The following is a 22,243-nucleotide window of genomic DNA, read 5'->3' as shown; positions in this document are numbered from 1 at the left end:
GTGCTCCGGGAATACGGCCCTTTGCTAAGAGCTGTGCGGTCCCTGTATGGCTGGAGCAGGAGCTGGTGTTCGCATTTCTGGCAGTAAGTCAGACCTGTTCCCGGTGCATGTTGGACTCCGCCAGGGTTGCCCTTTGTCACCGGTTCTGTTCATTCTATTTATGGAGAAAATTTCTAGGCGCAGCCAGGGGCTGGAGGGGGTCCGGTTTGGGAACCACTGGATCTCATCTCTACTGTTTGCAGATGTTGTCCTTGTTCGAGCCAGGACCTGCAGGCAGTTTGATGCCAAGTTTGAAGTGGCTGGGATGAGAATCAGCTCCTCCAAATCCGAGGCCATGGTTCTTGACCAGAAAAACGTGGCTAGCCCCCCCGGGTGAGTGGTGAATTCTTGCCTCAAGTGGAGGAGTTCAAGTATCTAGAGTGAGGGAAGGATGGAGCGTGGGATTGACAGGCGGATAGGTGCAACATCCAGTGATGCAGTCGCTGTATCAGACTGTTGTGGTAAAGGAGCTCAGTCGAAAGGCAAAGCTCTTGATTTACCGGTCAATCTATGTTCCTACCCTGACCTATGGTCATGAGCTTTGGGTAATGACCAACAGGACAAGATTGTGGATACAAGCGGCAGAAATGAGTTTCATCTATAGGGTGGCTGGGTGCTCCCTCAGAGATAGGGTGAGGAGCTCGACCATACGGAGGAGTTTGGAGTAGAGCTGCTGCTCCTCCACATCGAGAGAAGCCAGCTGAGGTGGCTCAGGCATCTGTTCCGGATGTCCCTGGACGCCTCGCTGGGGAGATGTTCTGGGTGTGTCCCACTGGAAGGAGGCCCTAGGGAAGACTCAGGAAACCTTGGAGGGACTATGTCCCTCAGGTGGCTTGGGAACGCCTGGGGGTCCCACCGGAGGAGCTGAAAGACGTGTTTGGTGGAGGGAAATCTGGTAGTCCCTGCTTGGTCTGCTGCCCCGCGACCGGGCCCCGGATAAGCAGAATAAAATGGATGGATGGATACCATCTAAGTCAGTGAATCTCAAACCTTTCATGCCAAGAATGCATATTCTCATTGTGTCCTTGGGCAACACAATAAACCTGCCTCTCTTGAGTAAACCAAGTCTACAATGGGACTACAGCATGGCCTGAATAGTTCTTAACTAGAAGTAACTAAGGAGGTTAACAATTAACTAATTAAACAGAACTGCGAACTGTACTTTGCGTCCCACCAGTTGTATACAGTTTGAGAAACACTGGTCTATACTAAGCTTTGCTACATCTAATTCCTTGGAAATGTCAGAAATCTGCACATTTGTTTTACAGGGTAATCATGTCATTTGTAGTTTTCAATGCAAGACTTAACTATAGGTCTCAATTAAAATCAGGGTTGGAAAACATGAACTAAATTAAATTTGAACCAATTTTCAAAATGAGAGACAAAACAATTGTTAAGAGTGAATTTGTTCAAAATAGTTTATTGATGGTATATGTACCAAGTGTTTGTGAAGACCTGCCAATGGCCTTCCCCTCCTGTAGCTCTTGCTCTTTGTAGAGAAAAACATTTCATAGTTTGGCCTCACACTGTGCAGTCAAGTCTGTGTCCAGGGCACTAGCACACGACACCTGTTAATACACAACCCAATGACCAAAGAAAATCACGTCACTTGCCAGTTTGTTGTCTTAAGATTGGACAAAAGATGGCCACTCTATTCTACTTAGTAGAAAATCTCTGATACAATAAAACAATGGCCTTTAGGTAAAAAACAATGCAGTTATAGGCACATGTATAAAACATATTTATACATTCCAACCTTGTCATCCCCCGCAGCTTAAAGACAAATATAGTGCTTTATCTGTACAATAAAATGGTTGTAAAAGATGCAAGTTATACTATGACAAAATATAAAAAGCAGTATACATTTGACTGTCACAACTACATTTCCACTGAAGACATGTAGATTAGAAGCTTGTAGCTTTATAGTGGGAAAAACCTTTTGGTCTCATACACGCATTTCTGATTTTGTTAAAAAATATAGTCCTTTAAGTTTGTTAAAAGATTTTGTGAAAAAGAGTGGAGGGACCAGTGCAGTGACCAGTGGTGTGGTAGACGTAAACACTGACATAAACAGCCCTGTGTGTGGACCTCAGCACACAGAGTCTGTGCCGATGGGTACTCTCCCACTACGCCGGCCCTCCTTCTTCTTTTCCCTCTGCTTCTCCTGCTTCTCCTGCGCCTTACGCATTTCCTTCAGCTTCTTTTTGATCGTTGACCGGTCATTCTGACTCAACACACCAAGGGCCTGAAACACAGGATTTAAAATACATTGTAGTTTGAATGCCTTTGTTAACAAGGCAAAGCCCTATATCTCAAGTAAGTAATAATTTGAGAACCTTTTACTGAAACATAATAAACAGCAGAATAAGTACCTTTAACTTGTCGCTGTCTAAGTGCAGCAGCTGCTGGCCATCCACTCCTTTGGCAGTAAACTCAGGTGTGTACTGGTCCATGTTGAGTCCCATTAACCAGTGGCACACCTGCTGAGTGGTCCACTCGGGCACAGGCCGGGTCTGCCACTGGTACTCTTTCCCTGTGGACACAGGCTCATCGTCCAATGTCTGCAAAGGCAAAACAAACAGCATGAGAAGTCAAGAAGCAGCCATCAGACGTTTTACACAGGAGGTGCCTGTGATATGTCTCAGCCTGTTTGCAAACCAAATACTTTTGCCTAAACAAAAAACATCTATAAAGTTGGATAATTGCAGTGTAAATCCAGTGTACAGGTATACAAGTTCGTGCATTCCTAGCTGAGCAACAAGTCACGCTCTTTGTACATTCAACGCCACATCAGATGCAAAACAGCACTGAACAGACCCTTGTTTTAGTCAAGTCATATAAAAGATAAAAGGAAGTTCCAGCTGACCATTCTCACAAAGCCTAAAGCCTCAAAGCTGAGAGGAGAAACAGACGACACACATGCACTTGTCTTGAACGCCTCTCATTTAGAAGCACAGTGAAAAGAGAAGCTCAGACCATGCCTCAGAACATCCCTTTGAGCCTGGGCAGCAGGAGAGCACTCACCTCGCTGGAAGAGAAGATTAGAGTGTGAGAGCGCCCAGTCAGATTGGGTTCAGCCACTAACCCAGAGTTGTCTGAACTGGGGCTGCCTGGGTTACAGTCATCTATAACTGACAAACTCTGAAACAAGTGAGACAAGGAACGCATTTACTGAAACAGCACATCAGTACTTCACTGGGGAGGGAAAGGGAAGCACTACAGTGAAAAACTTGTATTATAACTTCTTGTTAAAATGTATTCTGACACATGTGGTGCTAACAGGACTGACTTACCCAAACACACGTGAACATGCAGAAGCTCTAACACCCACACTACAAGCCCTAATCTAAAGCACTACTGGTACTAGTGAAAAAGCACAGAGGTATGGGGTAATGTTTAAATTATTAACAACTTCTAGGAGGACTGTTAATTTATCATTAAACAAGGATCTTCTTGGTATTTGTTGTTTGTTGCACCAGCTAATGTCCAAAGATTTCATTTTCTGCACTTAGCTTTTTTTTTAAATGAGGAACTTAGTGGAGAAATTTAGTGTTGATAACAATTTACATTTTACACATTGGTGGATATGACGCTCCAGAGGATTCCCGGAAAATACATTAATTTTATCAAAATAAAAAATATAAACTAATAACTACCAGATGTGTGTTTCAGATTGACTCTTTGTCTACATAGCTTGTGCAGCAGTATACAGTTACAATTAGCTTACGTTTAGTTTATTGTCAGCAACACAACCACATACCCAAGAAACAACTGATTCAAAGAGTGCACAATGGTGAGAATTATACTTCACGTACTACAACTGTTAGAGGAGAGTAGTAAAGCTCTACTGTGACATTGGTGAGAAATACAAAAGTTGATACTGTACCACATCTAATGAGCGACTGAATATAGAGGACCAGGAGAGATTTGTCTGTTTGAGGGAAACAGGATTCAGTCACATTGTTAAAGTCCAGGAGCAGGACCACTTTGTGTAATCCTTACTTGAGTCATTAGGCCAAAGTGGTGGAAATACCAGGACCACCACAGCCTGTGTGACACCCAGCCAGGCGTGTCACCGGCTGCTTTTCATGTGCCACTATTTGCAAAGGAACTAAAGCCTTTGCCGTGGGCCAACTGTAGCATATGGGTCCAGTTACTGTCTTTGTGTCTATGTTATTTGGCAAACTGGTCACGTGTTGCAAACAGGAAACAGACATTCGTTTGGACTGTGCTGGGCTGTTTTTCCCTTTGGTTACAAGGTATAATGTACAGTAGCTCGAAAGCAGCATTATTACTGCATGTACGTCTAATTGGACTCGATAAATAATTGTGATTTGGAGCTGCCTGGACAGGTGTCCTTTATAAAGTGTGTCTAATGGGAGCTATGGTTACCTTGGTCTTGCGCTCCTGGCTCTGCTCGCTGCTAGTCTCTGTCGCCACATAGGGCAGGCTGTTGCTGGAGCAGGATGGGTCTCTCTCTCGGTCACGGTCTTTGTCTCCGAACCAGGAGAAGGGCATACAGGTTGGGACGGACGTCATGGACTCTGCTGGGGACAGGTTTCCTCCAGACTCCTCCAGCAGCTCAGCTGAACCCCTGCAAAACAATAGAAGGATCAATACGGAGGTCTTCTGTAAACTAAATGTACAGCGTACAGTTCTTTTTGTACCTGCTGTCCAGAGATGCTCTCATGGCTTCTTTGTCTTGCTGCTTTTTCCCTTTGCCCCCTGACTTTCGTAAGCCTCTGTTTTCATAAAATTAAAGTAAAAAATGTCTACCAGTTTTTTCAAATTGGTGTAGCGTAATAAAAGTAGTATTATATGCCAAGTCAATATTAAATATTTGAATTAATGTTTTTAAGGTTTCAACAGTTTAAATAAATAAAGAGAAATAACAAAGGTTTAATTTACCCAAAATCAGGAAAGCGCCTTTTGTGTTTTCCTGCTGCTACTGGCTCATTCAACTCCTCTGTTGACAAAACCCCCAAAAACAAAATACTTGGAAAAACAATCAAATTGAACTTTAATGTTCTTATGATATGTGTGTATGTTTACCTTTGGAGCCCTTTGTTTTTCCCTTTGACTCTTTCTTCTTGGGGTTTCTCATGAATCCTGGAGACGTGTCCTTGACAGGAGAGGGGCTCCCACAGCTCTCAATGCTGTCCCCCTGTGATGGCGACAGGGACGGGCTGCTGGACATCTGGGCCTGCTCTTTGGAGTGCTCTGGGTCTTCTCTCTGTGCATTTGTGTAACACACAGGCACTGGCAGGGACAAGCTCTCCTGCCACGACCTCCTCCTCCTGGCGATCTCCTGCTCCTCCTCATTGAAATCTTCAGCTTCCTGTACGAAATATAAAGTCATTTGCTGCCCCCTAATCTACTAGAGATAAACCACAGTTTAAATAATGTAAAAAGTTTGTATGTTTCCTGCCATCCTGTCATATACAGTGTATAGTACTTCAAGTAAAATTATAAATGGATAGAAAAAGGAATCAGATGACATAGATTTTATGTCTTATGTTTAGTACTTCTGGCTGCCTTTTTGTTAACTTACTAAAGGTTTTATTGCTTATAATCAAATTCTTTGCCTCTGCTGTCCAATAACACCAAAGGATTTTACTGTTGTCAGTGACTACTTGGTGAATAGATTCTACAGTATATATGCACATGTCTGACCTGAGGCTGCGGTGAGACTATGACCAGGCTTTCCTTCAGTTTGCTGCGTGATGGAGGTTGCCGTTTGGCTTTCAGGGCGAGCAGGCCTTTAGCTCTGTGTGCACTCGTGTCCAAGAGCTCCGTCTCAGGCACAAGCTCTGCCCAGTCCCTCTCTGAACAAAACAACAGTAGAGATAAAAATGCGGCTCTGATTGAATCATTCACTAGCTTTATGGTCCCCATGGGAGGCTCCAGACATGTACTTTGCTCTAATTAAATGTACCTGTCCCAATACCTGTCAGTGAATCATCGATCTGTGGGCTGCTGACAACAGGCTCTAGTCTCTCCTCTTCCGGCGACTGTAAGCTCCCCCCGGACTCCAGAGCCGCTATCTGCACCAAACAGGAGAAGTCCAAATCTAGACTTTCCACAGATTTGCTGTGAATAAGCATTTGTTTAAGAGGGTGGCGTACCCTTTTCTGCAAACTGTCTAGTTGCTCCTTGTACCACTTGTCTTTCTCCTCAAGACTTTTTTTAAGGTCCTCTTCCTTCTTCACAAAGTCAATCTCTCTGTGAAGGTAGAAGTGATTTGAATTGCAAACAGCTTCATAACGATTGGACACTGTGTATGCAAACGTAGCAGTGACATCCAATAGCGACTACAGTGCTGTCGTAGTGCTGTCGTAGTGCTGTCGTAGTGCTGTCGTAGTGCTGTCGTAGTGCTGTCGTAGTGCTGTCGTAGTGGACTTACTTTTGCTGGTAGTCTTTGAGCAGCTTTTTGGCTTTGTTGTATTTCTTGTCCAGCGTCTCGTACTGGGCCTGTGTTTCGGATAATTGTTCGTTAACAGTTTTACACAGAGCCTGCGCTTCCAGCCAGAAACTCTCCACCTTCAGAATCTTTTCATTGTTCTCCTCCAGTTTTTGCTCCAGTGCCGTTTCCCTGGCTTCATACAGGGATTTGTCCTCTTCTGAAATCCTTAGCTACAGAAACAAGACACATTCAATTAAAAGTTCAACAGCAAAAAAGTATTACAAACATCCATTTACAACAAAAACACCTATAGCCATGTCCAAAGTTTAATAACTGTACTTAACCAACAATTATTAATAATAATTGCATTAACATACCTTTTCCTTAAGTTGATTTATTTCTTCAACTGCAATGCTGTGTTTAAGTTGAAGCTAAGTGAAACAAAATATTGTAACAGGCAGTTTAGCTGTGTTTATAAAATTGAAATGGTAAAACTATTAAAACTCCATTGGTGTATTAAATGCTACCTCTTTGTATCTGAAGGCCATCTGGGAGCTGTCCATGTTGGTTGGCATGAACAAAGCTTCTGAATGGGGTAGCTCATACACTTCTACATTGCGTCCAGGAGAGAAGTTAGAGCTCAGAATCCTGTCATCCATGGCCTCGTCCTCGTAGCGCTCCTCCTGAAATATGAGCAGACTTTAGCATCCCATCCCGAGCAGTGCTGCCTACTGTTCCAGGAATGTGTCACGCCCAGTGGCACTATTCACAGCTCCAGAGCACAGCAATCAATATTCTGCATCAAACTTTGGGAAGAATACTGATACAAGTGACTGTAGGAAATTTACTAAATGCTAAAATACACACCACTGCATAGTTGACATTTGTACAGTGTTCCAATGTTGAAATATCAACAACATTGTGTACAGAGATCAGAGCATGATAAGAAAATAAACAATAGCCATTTGTCAATGATTGATTTCTAGTGAAAGAATTTATTCAGGCCAAATATCCAGTTCGTGTGTACATGTTTCTCTTGTAGTTCCTGTCCTCCTGACCCACCTCCTCTGTGGAATGGTCATAGGCGTCATCCAGATGCTGCTGGTTCTTCTCCTGTTCCAGTGTCTCGCTGATGAGACGGGCCACTTCACTCTGAGTCCCTGGCTTCTCCCGACCAATCAGAAACCTGTTTGTTCAAGTGAAAAGACTATATGTAGATTTTCTATGATAAAACATGCAATAAAAGCATGTTAAAGTTCTAACTCCCTGTGTAATTAATATCCTTGTTTTTTTTTTACAACAGCACACAACATTGTGTGCCAACAAACTCATGCAAGGAGGAAATGCAAATATACACAATGCTGTGTGCTACATCTATCATTTGCCTTTGACTAATAATTAACATAAGCTACCCATTTCTATTTGAGACGTGTCAACATGACTCACAACAGAACAGAAATATATGACTATTTGGATGAACCTCACAGTAGGGCTGTATGTTTAATCAAATTTTGTAATGAAAAAGCTACACTACTACAACCAATGATTTCAAAATTAAAATATAACTACTCTACCTCTAAAGTGCAATCTTCTGTGCACTATTCTGTGTTTCTGTGAATGAAAATGTTGCCCGTGGGTTGGAGCTTTCTACTTGTAGAATGAGTTCATAACTGTCTATTTTGTGCTATATGTATCTTATTTGCATTTCATCAGTTTGTTCCTGTAATTTTAAGCATAAATACATATTCATCATTATATTTTTCCATAACCGAGCTGCTCTACCTCACAGAGCCTTTGGTGTTCTTCAGGACAGTGGCAGCAAACAGCTGGGTCACTCCCACCAGACTGATCCCATCCACTTCCACAATTTGGTCATTTACCTGTATCCTGTACAGTCAAAAGTCAAGACAGTAAATAAATAAATAAATAAAACATAAATCTGGTAATATGAAAGATGTGGAAAATGCTATAATCTTTTTTTCTGTAATCAGTACAGCTCACCGTCCATCTTTCTCTGCTGCTCCTTGTTCTGTTATAGTTTTGACAAAGATGCCGAGCTTCTCGAGACCCTGGTCCGCACCCACTCCCATTCCGATAATGCTGATGCCCAGGCCATTGTCTCCTGGAGGTAGGAAAGAGGAATAGTTAAAGGCACTGGTCACATGAAACATTTAAATACAGGGTCTTCACTTGCCCTTTTCAATCTCCACAGGAAAAACTTCCATCTTCTCCACTCTCTTTTCCAGCTCGTACTCTGCTGAAGCTGCCACTGGGTCCACGTCGTCATTGCGCCGGTCATATTCTTCATTGGAGAAGGTGCTGAAGACCTAGGCGAACAAATTTGGTTAGCACAGCAAAGGGGACACAAAATATTTTTAAATGATCGTGGTATGACAATATCAGTCAAAATAAAGATTATTGCAATAATGTTACAATCATAGAAAATGTGTTTTTCAACATGTATTTAAAACATTTACATTTTTTTTATTAAGTATTTTATTTTAACAGAGCCTTTCTAAATGGCTTTTAAAAGTTCTAAATGGAGCTAAATGTCTGACAAGTGTGTTGGATAAAAAAATAAAAATAAATAAACATGGTAACAAAACTAAAGGAATTTATGAACTGTTGATCGACTACACATACATTTTACGACATTTATGAGCTGGCTGACATGCAGAGCAGTGCTTGAATGTGATAGGTTGATTTGTGGTGCGAATTATGAAGTGCACAGGCGTAATGTAGCCGAGTGTGAACAGGGCAGAAACTAGGACACAGCTGCAGTGAATGGAGTACGGACCATTGTTTTGTTTTTTTTGTTTTTTTTGTTTTTTTATATATAGAATGCATTAAATATGAACTAACCTAAAACTTTATCTTATCTCACCAACTTACAGAGACAGGACCTTTACAGGCAAATTAAACTCTGTGTAATTTAGCTAATAGCACTGATACCATGGGGCTGAATGGTTCACATAATCCACATAAAAACACCCCCGGAAACAAGCTACAATGTTGTGCAGCAAAAGGATTGGAGATGGCCATCTGCTGAGGCTCACTTGAGAAAATGAACTAACAGTGTGGGGTTTGTGCCGTGTTTAGTCTAGATTAGCAGCAGGCTCTGTGTGAATCAGCGTCCCTGAAAATATGAACCTGCAGCAAGGTAACCTGCAATTTCCTATTAAGTAATGTAGTGCAAAATGCAACTAAATGAATAACAATATATAGATTCACTCAACACACTAAGCCCATTTAAAGAAATTGTGCTTAAATTATAATTAAAAGTCCTATTTCCCCCCAACCTATGGGGTTATGAAATGATAATATAACTATGTTTAACACCACAACTGACCGATATATAAGATAAATCACCAGCTAATGTAAGCTTGCACAATAGAAAACATTGCACTGTGTTTTCAGATGGACAGTCCACTAACAGGTGCCACTGAGGTTTAGAATGTCCAACAGAATGACATTAAACTCATCTATTTCCATAGAGACAAGTTACAGGTCAGATCTGCGGAGTGGTGACCCTATATTTTTAGCTACAAAAGCACATGTAATTGAATAATTCAAGGTCATCTTAATCCCTTGCTGTGGAAGCAAGCAATAACATCTCCTTGGAGACAAACAGCAGGTGGCGGAGCCTCCACCACCAAGAAAGTTACACAGTGCTACTTTAAAAGATGCCTATGGAGACATAATGATGAGAAGTGGATTATAGATGTTAGCTCCCTCAGTGGATTAAAACCTTATTACAAAGATGATCCTGAGAATAGTCTGTCCATAGACCCCTGCTTAGACATCACTGACTTAATCTCACAAAATCATTAACTCTCCACCACTATCACAGGGGAGAGATTGTGCCATAAAGTGTGAGGAAGTGCTGTGATGTAGTCAAGTAAAGTTTTTCACACCCCAGTCTCAGGTCCCATGTTAAGTCTTGCAGTATCACCCACAACAATGTCCTTTTGAACTTCATCTTTGTGCCAACTGAACAGCCTTATATAAACAATATATCTCATATTTATTGCATGCCTTACTTTTCCTCCATTTTCCTCACTATATGTTACTAAATCTTAATTCAATCAATAGTTCATTTTTGTGAAGACAGATGAAAGAAGATTAAATCCTGTGGATTACACACACTTGCGGTGAAGAGAGGAATGCTTTTCAAGGGGCCTCTATCCTCCCCCTACCCACAACTCTCCACCCTTTTTATGTTCTACTACAACTTCTGGTACTGCATCCAAGCCCTGTGCCATTTATAATGTACAGAGAAATATACCCAGTCATCAGTAACCCTCAGGCAGATCCCACCCTTAGACAACAAAGCCAAGTCAAACCGCACCATCAGTAAATACTCAGGGGCTCAATGATTTTAGAGACATATCGTTAAAGCCTGATTAGGATTAGATTAGCTATTTCTGTATTAAGATTCGCATTCAGTTCACAGAGCACATTTTAAACAGGTCAATAATACTTGAGAAAAGAAACCAAACTTAGATACTTTTGCCACGGAGGTAGGTTTTATCCTATACTGTGGACGATTATAGGCAAAAGAACAACATTTCCATATAAACAAACAGGAAAGGTTTCCTTCTCCAGGCCAAATAAGAGTCAGTTTTGTTACTGCTCACAGTAACAAGAAATGTTTTTCTACATTTTTCAGTGCAATAACCAAAACCTAAAAGAACACTTTTAACACTAAAAAACACTTTTTTGGTTTATTTGTTTTACTAAAAAGTCATACTGTGGCTTTAAAAAAGAAAAGGGATATGATTTTTGCAATTGTTCCAATCTTCCAATTGATTAGATGAATGATCTTGTATAAAGTTGCTTATTTTGAAATTGTTGAGAACTCCATACTGAAAAGAGGATGACCGAAAGTGTGGTGTGCAGAAGGATGTTAGAGGATTTAAATGGGAAGGGCAAAGCAACGACTGAGCAGTGGGTCATTTTAGTTTGTATATGTCTGCAACTCTCTAAATGTGTTAAAGTGTTTTCCTGTAAATGGTACCTTTTTTGTTATTTTGCTTTTGGTCCGATTCCAAATTGTGAAAACATTTAATTATAAAGAAAAAAAAAATTGTATACGTTTATAGTTTACTTTTAACTTAAATTCTCTAAAAATATCTCCAAGGCCATTTTTTTTATGTGCTCCAACCACAATTGACTGCTTATAATACAAATCAATCTGTTGGGAACTGCTTTAATCAGAGAATGAATGTACAAAACTATAACTCTTGCACTTGAATGCGCAACCCATTAAAAGAGTTAAAATTAGACTTGCAGAACTAGAGCGGATATTCCATTAAACAAGCTTTTCTAGTGCAGACTTTGGAGGCTGGAGTAATTAAGGGCTGAAATATAGGCTAATAGAAAAATAGGGCCACGCTGCATCATCAGAGTGGCGGCAGTTGGCTCAATTAGCTTGCACTGACTTCTCCCGTTGCCATGGAAGCCTAGGTCCTTTTCAAACAATGTCCCGTTCTTGACCGAAACCCAATCACTCAACTAGTGTCCTCAAGAGAAGACACACACACAGAACTGGCTCTCTTTATGAGGTCTTTACTCCGCAGGGCCCTGTACACAGCGCACCCTGTTACCCCCGACACGGGCTAACACAGCAAACACTCCTCTGGCTTCACTGTTGAGCACAAAGACGCACAGCTGCATGTCAGACACTGCTCCAACCAGTCGCACACGAGAAGGAAGGGAAGACGCTATTTTATGTACTCTTTCCATTTGCAAATGTTTCCATAAACTCTGAGCCCACAGTGTGAACTTATGTCTTCAATTCAATTCAACCTGAAACCAAAAAAGTGTCAAAAAGTTGTATAATCGGATGAAATTATTTAAAGGTCCTGTATTACACAGACTCTTGTGAGCTTTAAGCTATGTTAGAGGGAGTTGTGTTTTGTTTCATTGACACATGTTAACAGCTACCTTTTACCTTTTGTTCAGTAGAGACTGGCAATTCTGGGGCTGAAATAATCCAAATAATCCTACTGAAGGTGTAGGGAGTTTAAAAACACAGTGGAGCACTTCCTGTATTACCACAGGACATCACAAGGTGTATTTTTCATTTGAGAGAACTCAAAAGGCTAGATATGCAGGGTTTCTGTGTTCTGTTGTTAGGAAACAAAATGCAACTCCAGGTATGTTTTGATGTGGACACAACATTATAACACAGATTAGATAATAGTGCAATATGAGCCTTTTAAAATGCCATTTTAATTTCTCTTCTGCTCCTGGGCTAGACACTGGGGACTTCACCTGTTCTCTAGCTGCAGAGGGCCAGTAACATCACACACGCCCAGACCCTCTTCTCTCATTGCTCAAGAAAGAAAAAAAACATGTGGGAACTGAGTCAGCAACAGTGAGAAGCCAACCAGAGGAACGCCAGTGTGAGGCCTGACCACTGGTTTAAGGGGAGCTACAAAAGTCAAACTCAAAGTGTGCTCCAGGTGCACCTACACATGGATTAGACATTAGGAAGAAGAAACAAGGCATAGCTCTAAATTTTCTGGATGGCCTTTTAAGTAACAGTATAAGTGTTTACAATCACACAATGCTATTTTCCCATTTTCCTTTGTAGCCTGAAGTATTTAACTATGAACTAGAGCAGGAAGAGGTGGAGTGTGGCCGCCTGCCATAATGGAGTCATGTTTCCAAAGGAGTGCTAAGATAAACAGGTAGAACAGGTTTGTTTATAAATGGCCCACATAGCCCACTTTTGTCCTGAAACATTGGCTTAAAGTTTATATTAAAAACACACAGCTAGTATGAGTGTGGCTGTAATCACAAAATGATGTGTTTGAGGCGCTAACCATTAGCACTTGTCCAGTGCCAAGTTCCTTAAGGGCACAGAGCAGGGCATTAGCATTCAGCCCAGTGCCCAGTGCCCACAGACCAGGTGTCTGAGCCCACACTCGGGGTCTTTGTATCGGGTGGAGAAGGGTGGAGCGCTGTGGCCCACATTCCTGAGGCCAGCAGAAGACCCACTGCAGATAGGAAATGGAAAGCACAACACCATCATACAGGCTGGCTGCAAATATGAGTTTAATGTTATGCTATTCTCAGAGACACAGCACAGCATATATATTGTGTAAGTTTGACCTAAAAATGGAATAAAAGCTACTGGGTCTGAAGCGGCCAAATGTCAAATCCATAGATGCCAACTGTGGCTCTATGGGAAAGCAAGCACTGAGACAGACTGACCAAAGAGAAATCTGGGCTTATCTCTGGTACAGACTGTAAGTTTTAAGACTTTGAATCCTTACAATTATTACAACATGAAGAGCCAAAACTCCCAGATACTGTTCAGACAAAATTAACCAAGAGCTGTGTCTGCTGAGGTCTGCAGTGGTTACCCAGCTCAGGACACACAAAAGAACATTTATGTTGAAACTTTCTCCAAGTAAGAACTTGCCCAAACAAAAGAAATGCAACAGGTGATTAGCAGCAACAGAGAAACCCATTTCCACTCCACAAGAAAATGTGATCATTTTCAGACATGGTGCAATATCAACACAACTGTTGGCTGAGGCAGGACACGGAGTTGGCTGCAACATTATATGCCGATTGTGTAATGTCTTTAGTATAACTGCGTTTGACTGCAGAAATCCACAGCTTGTTGAATGCTGCAGTGGAAGAGGGCCTCAGCTCAGATCATTCAGGTATGACTCTGTTCCTCTAGTCCATTTCAGACACAAAGAGATGCTTTCTTCTCCACAGCTCAGCTCCTCTATCAAAAACACTCAGGTTACGTAGAGGCCTAAATCCTGTTGTAAGGTAGGAGCATAAATCACTTCCTCCATTAGTCATCAGGACGAAGACTGAAGAGTGAAACCACAGCACGGAAAAGCCCTTTAACTTATTAAATGAACAGGACTTTCAAGCGACAGATCTTTGACCCTGTGGTATGACACATATCCACAGCTGTCACATATTTCCATCTGCTGTGTACATTCACCATAATGCAAACACAAAAGCAGCACACTTGCCACTTATCTATTACATACTGTGCATTTGTCCCAGTTTTGGACATACTAAAAATAAAAGTGCTTCACCGGCATACAGACTCTACTGGAAAATAGTCCTGTGGAAAACAGAGACTGTACGTCAGTATGGTTAGTCTATGGATTGTTATTGGATTTTATGTATGAAATAACCAATGACCCGGGGCAGTAGTAAGTATAGTCTTTTTGTGTCATACTTTTTGTCAGACATCAGACATGTGTCATTATTTACATTATGCGCCTCTATGTTGATGTAATGTTTACTTTACTTATTGTGAAATAACCACAAGATCACAGAGAGTCCACACTAGGAGTACCGCCTTTGGTCAACAGCAAACTGACAAAACTGCAGCGGAGATTCTAACTCATTGTTGCACTGTAAAAACACTATATCTGTCACTACAGTTTGGGTGCAGACTACTGTTGTTTGTGAGCACTCCAGGTCAGCTTCTGGTCCCCTCTCCCAGGACCCCCTGCCATGATGGCCAGGACAGACTGAGAACAAGCCAGAGATAACAGAGCATTTTGAAGCCTGGATAAACATGAGGACTGAGAGGAATGGACTGGAGTGATTTGTTCAAGTCATGTTTGTCAAATGATGATTAGATATAGCCACTGTAAAATGAGTGATGGAACATATTGTCTTTGTGACTATCACACTGGAACACACAATGGTAAAAGGCCATGTGATAAAACACCAGTACTATCAAACAGAAATAAACAACAAAAGAGTTAATTCATGTACTTTTCTCTACTAGTCCTAAACCCGGGTAAATAGAGCCCTGGATTAATCCTATGCCAAATCAAAATAACTATCTTACATTTATTCAGTTAAACTCAGCTAAAAAAAGACCGGAGTAGATAGCATTCTTACTTTGAAATGGGTCATCTCTCCATAGATCTGACCTGTAACTTATCATTGTGGCCTCACTTGCTTGTCTCCATGAAAAAAGCTGTTTAATGTCATACTGTGAAACATTCGAGGTAAGGCAAAAAAAATCTCCATAAAGACAAGCAAATGGCATCCCCTCCACCAGAAAAGTTACATAGTACACCTTTAACTGAAAATGAATAGTGATGAAAATAATCATATATTATTATACACATATTATTATTATTTTCATTTTTTGCCATTTTAAAATGCTTGAGGCATAAAAGACCATCATAAAATACAAGGTATTAAACTGAGTGATCAGCAAGGATTAAACCACATGACTAAATAGCAAAAGAAAAATTCTATTCAATTCAGAATTGAATTTTTCTTTTGCTATGGATAATACGTGGACAACTAATGGAGTATACAGACACATGGCTAAACAACTCCTTAAATTCCTCATGTTAGTAAAAAGTCCCTTATGAATCACATGTAACTCTTAAGCTGCTAAAATACCCACTGACTCAGTCATTTCCCATCAGTACAGTATTGAATATCTTGGCCTCTCATTCACACTTGTGTCCAAGCTCCAGCAGCCAGCCCTTATGTCAACAAAACCTCCCAAAATATCCCCAACAACAGTTCTGCCCCCCATGGGTTCCTTCCTCCTGTCTCCTGGCTCGCTCTGAGACAAACCTAACATCAGATTGGACAAGTTCTTCAGCCTCTAGCCTCCTGAAGGCCCTAATTCTCAGCTTACGTCTCTGCAGGAAACACCTCTGCTGATTCACTGTGGTTTATAATGATCTGCTGCCTGCCTGTCCCATTTGAGCCAAGCACCAATTACTGGGATGTAAACAAGACAGAATACATACCAAGATGGGGTCCGTGGAGAACTTAATCTTCCTCTTTGGGGGTGGGTCTTCCTCCTCAGACAGTCCAACCGTTTCATAACAATCGTCATAGTCCTCCTCATACAGTGGCTCTTCCTCATCTTCGTCTTGCTCTTCATCCTCCTCCTCTTCCCTCAGAACCTGGTCAACGTCCCGATCATCCACAAAAGCTGCATTCTCAATACCATATACCGGAGATGCTCTGTCCACACTCACCTGCTCCTCCAGCTCGCTCTCCTCCTCCACTCCTTCGTCTTCCTCACAATTATCATTATGCTTTATACTTTCATCTAAACTATGAGTCTCTTTTGCGATTGGTCTCTCAGTAGCGCGATGTCCATGACTAGAAACCTGTTTTTCTGGTGTAAAAGTTTGATTCAAAACTTGTGACGATGCTTTGGGGCTTTCAATTTTCTCCTCATGAAATACGTTTGTTTCGTCCTCTTCATCGTTGTCCTCACTCTCTGAAGACTCGTTTTGTACTACCACAAGTTCTGCCCGAACCATGCTCCCACCCTTAGACTCCAAAGCCACACTGTCATTTGACTTGTTGCCTTCAAAATATTTGTTCCTGTCATTGGTCTGAATTCCCCCTGCATCTGTCCTGGTAGAACCTCCACCAGATGATGCCAAATGCTTGTACCCAGGGCTTTTGGGGCTAGTGGGCTCCGGTGAAGTTGGTTTGTGACTTGAACTAGAGGAAACTGTTACCTGGATTGAACTTTTGTTAGTAGTATATGCTGTGGGCGAAGTAGGCTCTTTAGATGCTGAGTTTCGGTGAAAGCTTTCTCTTACGGGAGAGGCAGGCACCAAGTACTCACTAGTGCTGTGCTTAGTGGGTGATACTCCTTCCTTTTTGGTCTCTTTAGTGTTTTCTTCCGCATCATTTTCAGTCATGTAATTTTCCAGTCTTTTCGACATGGGCCCCGCATTGAGAGATACTCTGGATGTGTGCTTCTTCTCTCCATCAGTGTTCTCATCTTGTCTAGATTTTGTTGTAGTGGTTGGTTCTGATTTAGCAGTAGTCTCAAATGATCCTGACGCTCTTCTTGTGCTTTTCGATTCTTCTGAAGAACTACCGAGAGACAAGCGGCTCACAACTCTGGTTGGGGACTGCTTCTCTGACACAGGCTGCTCTTTGAGGCCTCTTTCAAAGAGTTTTCTGGTGACTGAAAACTTCTCCGCCAGTGCCACTTTATCAATCTCAACATCCTCCCCCTTGGGTGTTTTATCTGAGTTCAGTGATTCGGGGCTTGTGGCGTTGTTGAAGTTTAATCTATGTGCATTGGTTGGAAAAGGCAGCTTTGGTGGGGACACATCTGACTTCAAAGGAGCTTTCGCATCTTGGCTTTCCTGCTGCTGCCCATCCATTTGCAGGAATATGTTTTTTATCTTGTTCACCCGGGTCCCGAAAGGCCTCCCCCTGGAGTCCTCCCGGGTGTCACTGGAGCCATTTGCATATGATTTGGAGGTGGTTTCACATTTGGGTCCATCAAAGGAGCATTTAATGGCGTGAAAGTCGGACTTGTATGCATTTCTGTGAGGAGACGCACTCCTCAGAGATCTGTCGCTTCCTTTGTTTTCAGCTTTAATCATTGTACCCCGGGTTGAAAAAGCTGGTTGGTTGTTGATGGACTTTATCCTTTTGCTACTTTATGCAAACGGCGCCGTGGCTTCAGTGGCGCTTCTTTGAAGCAATGTGGGTCGATAACACACAAACAGCGAGGCCATCTGAGGAAAGAAAGCCGTAAAATATGTTGGTAAATGTGGGCCTAAGGATCACATTAAACTCTACAAAAAGACACGATCGAGCGTAATCAGCTTTTGACATGCGCACAGTCACCATATAAGATCAATCTGAAAGAGTTTATGCTGCACTTTTATTAGCCCAGTGTCTCCTGGTTAAGGCCGAATAGATGTAAAGTTTGCTAGCATGGTTACTTTAGTACTTAGCGAGCACAGAGGTACACTTTAAGTTTAGTTACTTTGATAATCCTTTCACTAAAACACAGACATGCTGTTTGTACAGCGACTGAATCCAGTCACACAGTTCACCGCAGGAGTCGAACTTGTGCTGATCTTTCTCTGAACAATTCATTGTGGCACTTTGAAGCGTGAGACATTGGAAATGCGTCGAGCAGGACAGACTTCTATCTAACCACACAGCACTTTGCAGATCTCTCACCTCGTGGTTGCTTTATTTAAATCCACACGGTCGAAACACTCTCTTCAAAGTGTCCGTTTCGCGGTATCAAACTTGTCGCTTCTTCTTGTTCACCGCCATCATTCTCTGCTCCAGTGTTCCTCCTCCTCCTCCTCCTCCTCCTCCTCCTCCTCCTCCTCCTCCTCTCGCGCTCCAGACCTGTCCCGGGCTGCGCGCGCACAAGCAGGAACAGAGGGAGCCGGGAGCGCGCGCACATTCCAGGACTGCACCCCTCCCACCACCTCCCCCCCCCCGTGTCTCCCTGTACTATGAGCCCTCAGCCGGGGCACTAGTGTAATGTCTGTCTGCACCATGGGGTCTGTACAAGGATACACGAGGGGCAGAAGGAGAGTGGCGTGGGAAAGGCTTACAGGACCAGACAGTGCACCTACAGCAAAACACTGGCAAAAGGCCTCTCAGGCTGTGAAAACAAATCAAAGTTCAAATCAAACTTACAGGATTACAAAAAAACTTCCAGTGTAAGATTATCTTGCAATATGTCACCTAACAACGTGTTCTTTTCAAGAGCAGTAGCCAAAGGTGGCCAGAAAACTGTAGTGTATTATCCCAGGCACCCTAAAGCCACAGGCTCAGAAAATACAGGCTGTAATATACATGACATAAGTCCTTTACAACAACAATTTAGACCAGCCTATTGCTGTTACTCAACATAACCAGTAGCTATACCATTTATGTATTCTGGTTTGTCTTAAATAGTGGCATAATTTTAATACTGATTAATAAATGAACCATCTTGCTAGCAGATGGTGAACTATTTACAAATGTGACATTTTGCCCAATTTCCATTGAAGACAGTGCAATGTTATATGTAGGCCTATGCTATAGAAAACAAATAGACCTATGTTTGCTACCAAGACAAATTCACTGATTCAAAGCGGTGTACATTTTGAAGTTGAAATCTGTTTGGAAAAGGTCCAGGTCTTAGGCATTTCCTTTGGAGTTATCTGCCCTGTATTCCCAAATGAATCCCCAATGGGACGTCTGACATGTAATGTGAAAAATTAGGCTAAAACTATTTAATAGGTCTCTATAGTCCTTAGTATACAATTACAAGTTTCATAGGCTATACATAGGCCTACACATTTAGGAATATGAGACATTGTGCCACTAGCAACAGAAACATATTTATCCACATAAAAAATAAGTGTGTATATATTACAATTGCAAATGTGTGTTTTTTAGCATCCAGGATCAACTCTTAGCAACTGTGTGACAAACCATATAGACAGAGGGGCAGAGGGGCAGAGGGGCAGAGGGGCTCTTCAGGAGCAGCAGGGTATGCCACAGTCAGTCCAGTGGTTGCTATAGTAATGGTGTTTATTAGTTGTTTGAGATTTCTAAACAGTTATAGCCTTGGCATTTTTTAATTCAAATTCTGAGTAATGTAAATTTGAGCAAGTCAGTACAATTTAAGTAGTCAAGGATCAGGTCTACAGAAAGACATCACTGTGGAAACCAAAATCTAACAATTGAATGATAATGTCATACTTGATTGCCAGCAGCAAAGCAGATATCAAATAAAACTAGCAGCAGTGGTAGTAAGTTATATGTGTAATATATATGGTGGGAGTTGAATTCCTAGTCACAGGTGTAGCACTAGGCCAGTGATTAAGTATGTGAAGTATTAGACAAGTAGAGGCTCTCACTTTGTTTTGTATTGCTTTGTTACCGTTGTGAGCGGGTGGTATGCAGCTTTACAGGAATTTGGGCTTTGTATTGTGCATGCCTCGGCCTGAGTTAAACTTTGCATCACACTTAGAGAAAGACATAGAAGGGCACAGAGAAGGGACAACAAACAAGCAAGTAACTACAGAAAAGTACAGAGGAGTCAAACTACAGAATAAGAATAATGTCTGGGCATTATTAATTCATATAGTTCATTTTATCTTTATGGTTAAGAGCTAACTTTGCACATAACATGTATTTTTATTTGCCAAAACCAGAAGAGCAGAGTTTTCTCAGTATTATTTTATAGACCTACAGCTTTTGTTAAATTATCTGCTTAAAAATACATATATTTGCTGCCATCCTGTGGCCAAACACTGCAACAGCCCATGATTCAATCAACTCTAAAATCATAGCCTAAATTATATAGTAAATAACTGACGTACATTTATCAAGCAATGTAATTTACACACTGAAACAATATATACTGCATTTATGATGTATGTTTATTTTATATTAGCCTATATCTTAACTTCATGTAATGCACTAAATACATTTATTAAAATGATTATACACTGTTTTGTCAATAGTTTGCACATAAAGCAATGCAATTCATTTTGATTGATAATAAAACCTAATTTTAAGTGTATATATAATAAAAAGAGACAAAGGCTGTGCAGAGGTAGTATTGACAAGAGGCATTCTGTAACTACACCGCTAAGATTACATCTCCCAGGCAGTTTGTTGCCAAGGTAACAGAGACCAATGACCCTCTTCTTATTAGACCATTTTCAGGGCCATAACACAAACCATTATACAACACCTTAACACTGACACAGTTTTACAGAGATAAAAGATAATATTTAACCACAACCATCTTCAATCTGCCGCATTGAGCAGTGATCCGTCAGTACATTTAAACCCCTCACAGCCTGTCACTCTGCTCCTCCACCAAGCGTCATTCATAATTAAGCACAGCTAATAGGAAAGCTACTCCTAAATTGATTAAGAACACATGGGAAAATATGAACTGTAGGCTACATGACGAAAGCATGACCACAGACTTTGTGTGGGACAGCTTTTATTTAGGCTCTTTATTTATTGATCCTTCTTGTGTGTGTATTTGTATTAAGTTGCCATAGGTCCATCAAAATCCTTAAGATGTATTGCTGAATTGCTTGTAACATAATGATATGTGGGTGTTTTTAAAGATACTTTCGACCATTTTCAGTCTCTTTTAGATAATAGCTCCTACCGGGATAATGGGAAGAGATAAAGAGATAAATACTCAAAAGAGAAAGTAACAAACAAGGCCAATCATTATGTAATATTTATGCAACGCCACTACAAAATCAGTTTATGCGTTACCTGACCTTAGAATGCCACCTGAAATCCAACTAACCCTGGTGTGAAGGTTAATTTGTGAAAGACTGGTGGCATGTGTCACCAGTAACACTCTGCGCTCCATCCACATCAGCAGCACATAAATCTTGAATGGAGCTGACTTGACACTAATGTCTTTCACAAACACAAAACAGACAGGAGCCGCCCATCATTAGTCTCTTATGTTAACAAGGCCCGTGCCTTCCAGTTTGTGCTGCAAGCATTGGATGTGGGAATTCAGAATATGATTTTGCCTATGTTCATATTATTAAATTCTTTAATAGCCTAGGTCTATGCTGATTCAAACATTTTAGTGCTAGGCTATGAATTCTAAAGTCAAATAAGAGCCACCTCCAGCACTATTGTAGGGTGTTCATTTTTAGTTATAGACTATGGGAGCTACACAGCAACATCCAGCTGTCTATATGTCATAAATGTTGTATAGTCTAGGTCTCAAACCAGCTTTTCGTGGTGTGAAAATAAAGTCATAAAAACATCATATTAAGATCCTGTTTAGGTCTGTCACACTGTGCACAATCAACCATAGGAGGAACTGATATAAATGACCAAAATGTAACAGATTGTTTTAGGCTATTTATTTCTTTATTATTCATAATAAAAATCGGCTTCAGTGTTTGTGAAACTTAAGGGTTACAGCAGGTGGCAGCTTCATGGAATCACGTGTCCACCTTTGCTAGCTGAAATCATGATCAAACCCACGCGTTTACTATCCCTCCGCCA

At 41.3% G+C, this 22,243-nt stretch overlaps 1 protein-coding gene across 6 annotated transcripts; it reads right to left on the bottom strand.

Moving 5' to 3' along the window:
* Positions 1-1,429: 1,429 nt before the first annotated feature.
* ppp1r9ala (protein phosphatase 1 regulatory subunit 9A-like A) lies at positions 1,430-18,585 on the bottom strand. 6 transcript variants are annotated; one of them, XM_055230444.1, is made up of 20 exons: positions 18,416-18,585; positions 16,213-17,961; positions 8,637-8,769; positions 8,444-8,564; positions 8,225-8,329; positions 7,505-7,628; positions 6,970-7,125; positions 6,820-6,873; positions 6,443-6,672; positions 6,165-6,261; positions 5,987-6,083; positions 5,713-5,864; positions 5,092-5,377; positions 4,948-5,005; positions 4,707-4,781; positions 4,432-4,633; positions 3,926-3,970; positions 3,064-3,180; positions 2,412-2,600; positions 1,430-2,284 (listed from the first exon to the last, which is right to left on the bottom strand). In XM_055230444.1, the coding sequence occupies exons 2-20, from the start codon at positions 17,824-17,826 to the stop codon at positions 2,129-2,131; spliced, it is 4,011 nt and encodes a 1,336-aa protein (XP_055086419.1). In that variant the 5' UTR covers positions 17,827-17,961; positions 18,416-18,585; the 3' UTR covers positions 1,430-2,128. The 6 variants fall into 6 exon arrangements, with proteins under 6 accessions (XP_055086419.1, XP_055086418.1, XP_055086421.1 ...); XM_055230443.1 differs by having other exon boundaries at positions 5,975-6,083; positions 18,416-18,550; XM_055230446.1 differs by lacking the exon at positions 3,926-3,970.
* Between the last annotated feature and the right edge of the window lie 3,658 nt (positions 18,586-22,243).

This window comes from Periophthalmus magnuspinnatus, chromosome 21, assembly GCF_009829125.3.
Source record: "Periophthalmus magnuspinnatus isolate fPerMag1 chromosome 21, fPerMag1.2.pri, whole genome shotgun sequence".
NCBI lineage: Eukaryota > Metazoa > Chordata > Actinopteri > Gobiiformes > Gobiidae > Periophthalmus > Periophthalmus magnuspinnatus.
This window is presented reverse-complemented; position numbering and strand designations above follow the sequence as displayed.

Excerpts from the sequence above, each read along its gene's own strand:
- ppp1r9ala (XM_055230443.1), bottom strand. The coding sequence starts at position 17,826 with ATGATTAAAGCTGAAAACAAAGGAAGCGACAGATCTCTGAGGAGTGCG. Across the intron at positions 8,330-8,443 it reads GCAGCAGAGAAAGATGGACG|GATACAGGTAAATGACCAAA; the intron begins GTGAGCTGTACT and ends TTGACTGTACAG. Across the intron at positions 6,084-6,164 it reads TAGACAGTTTGCAGAAAAGG|ATAGCGGCTCTGGAGTCCGG; the intron begins GTACGCCACCCT and ends TGTTTGGTGCAG.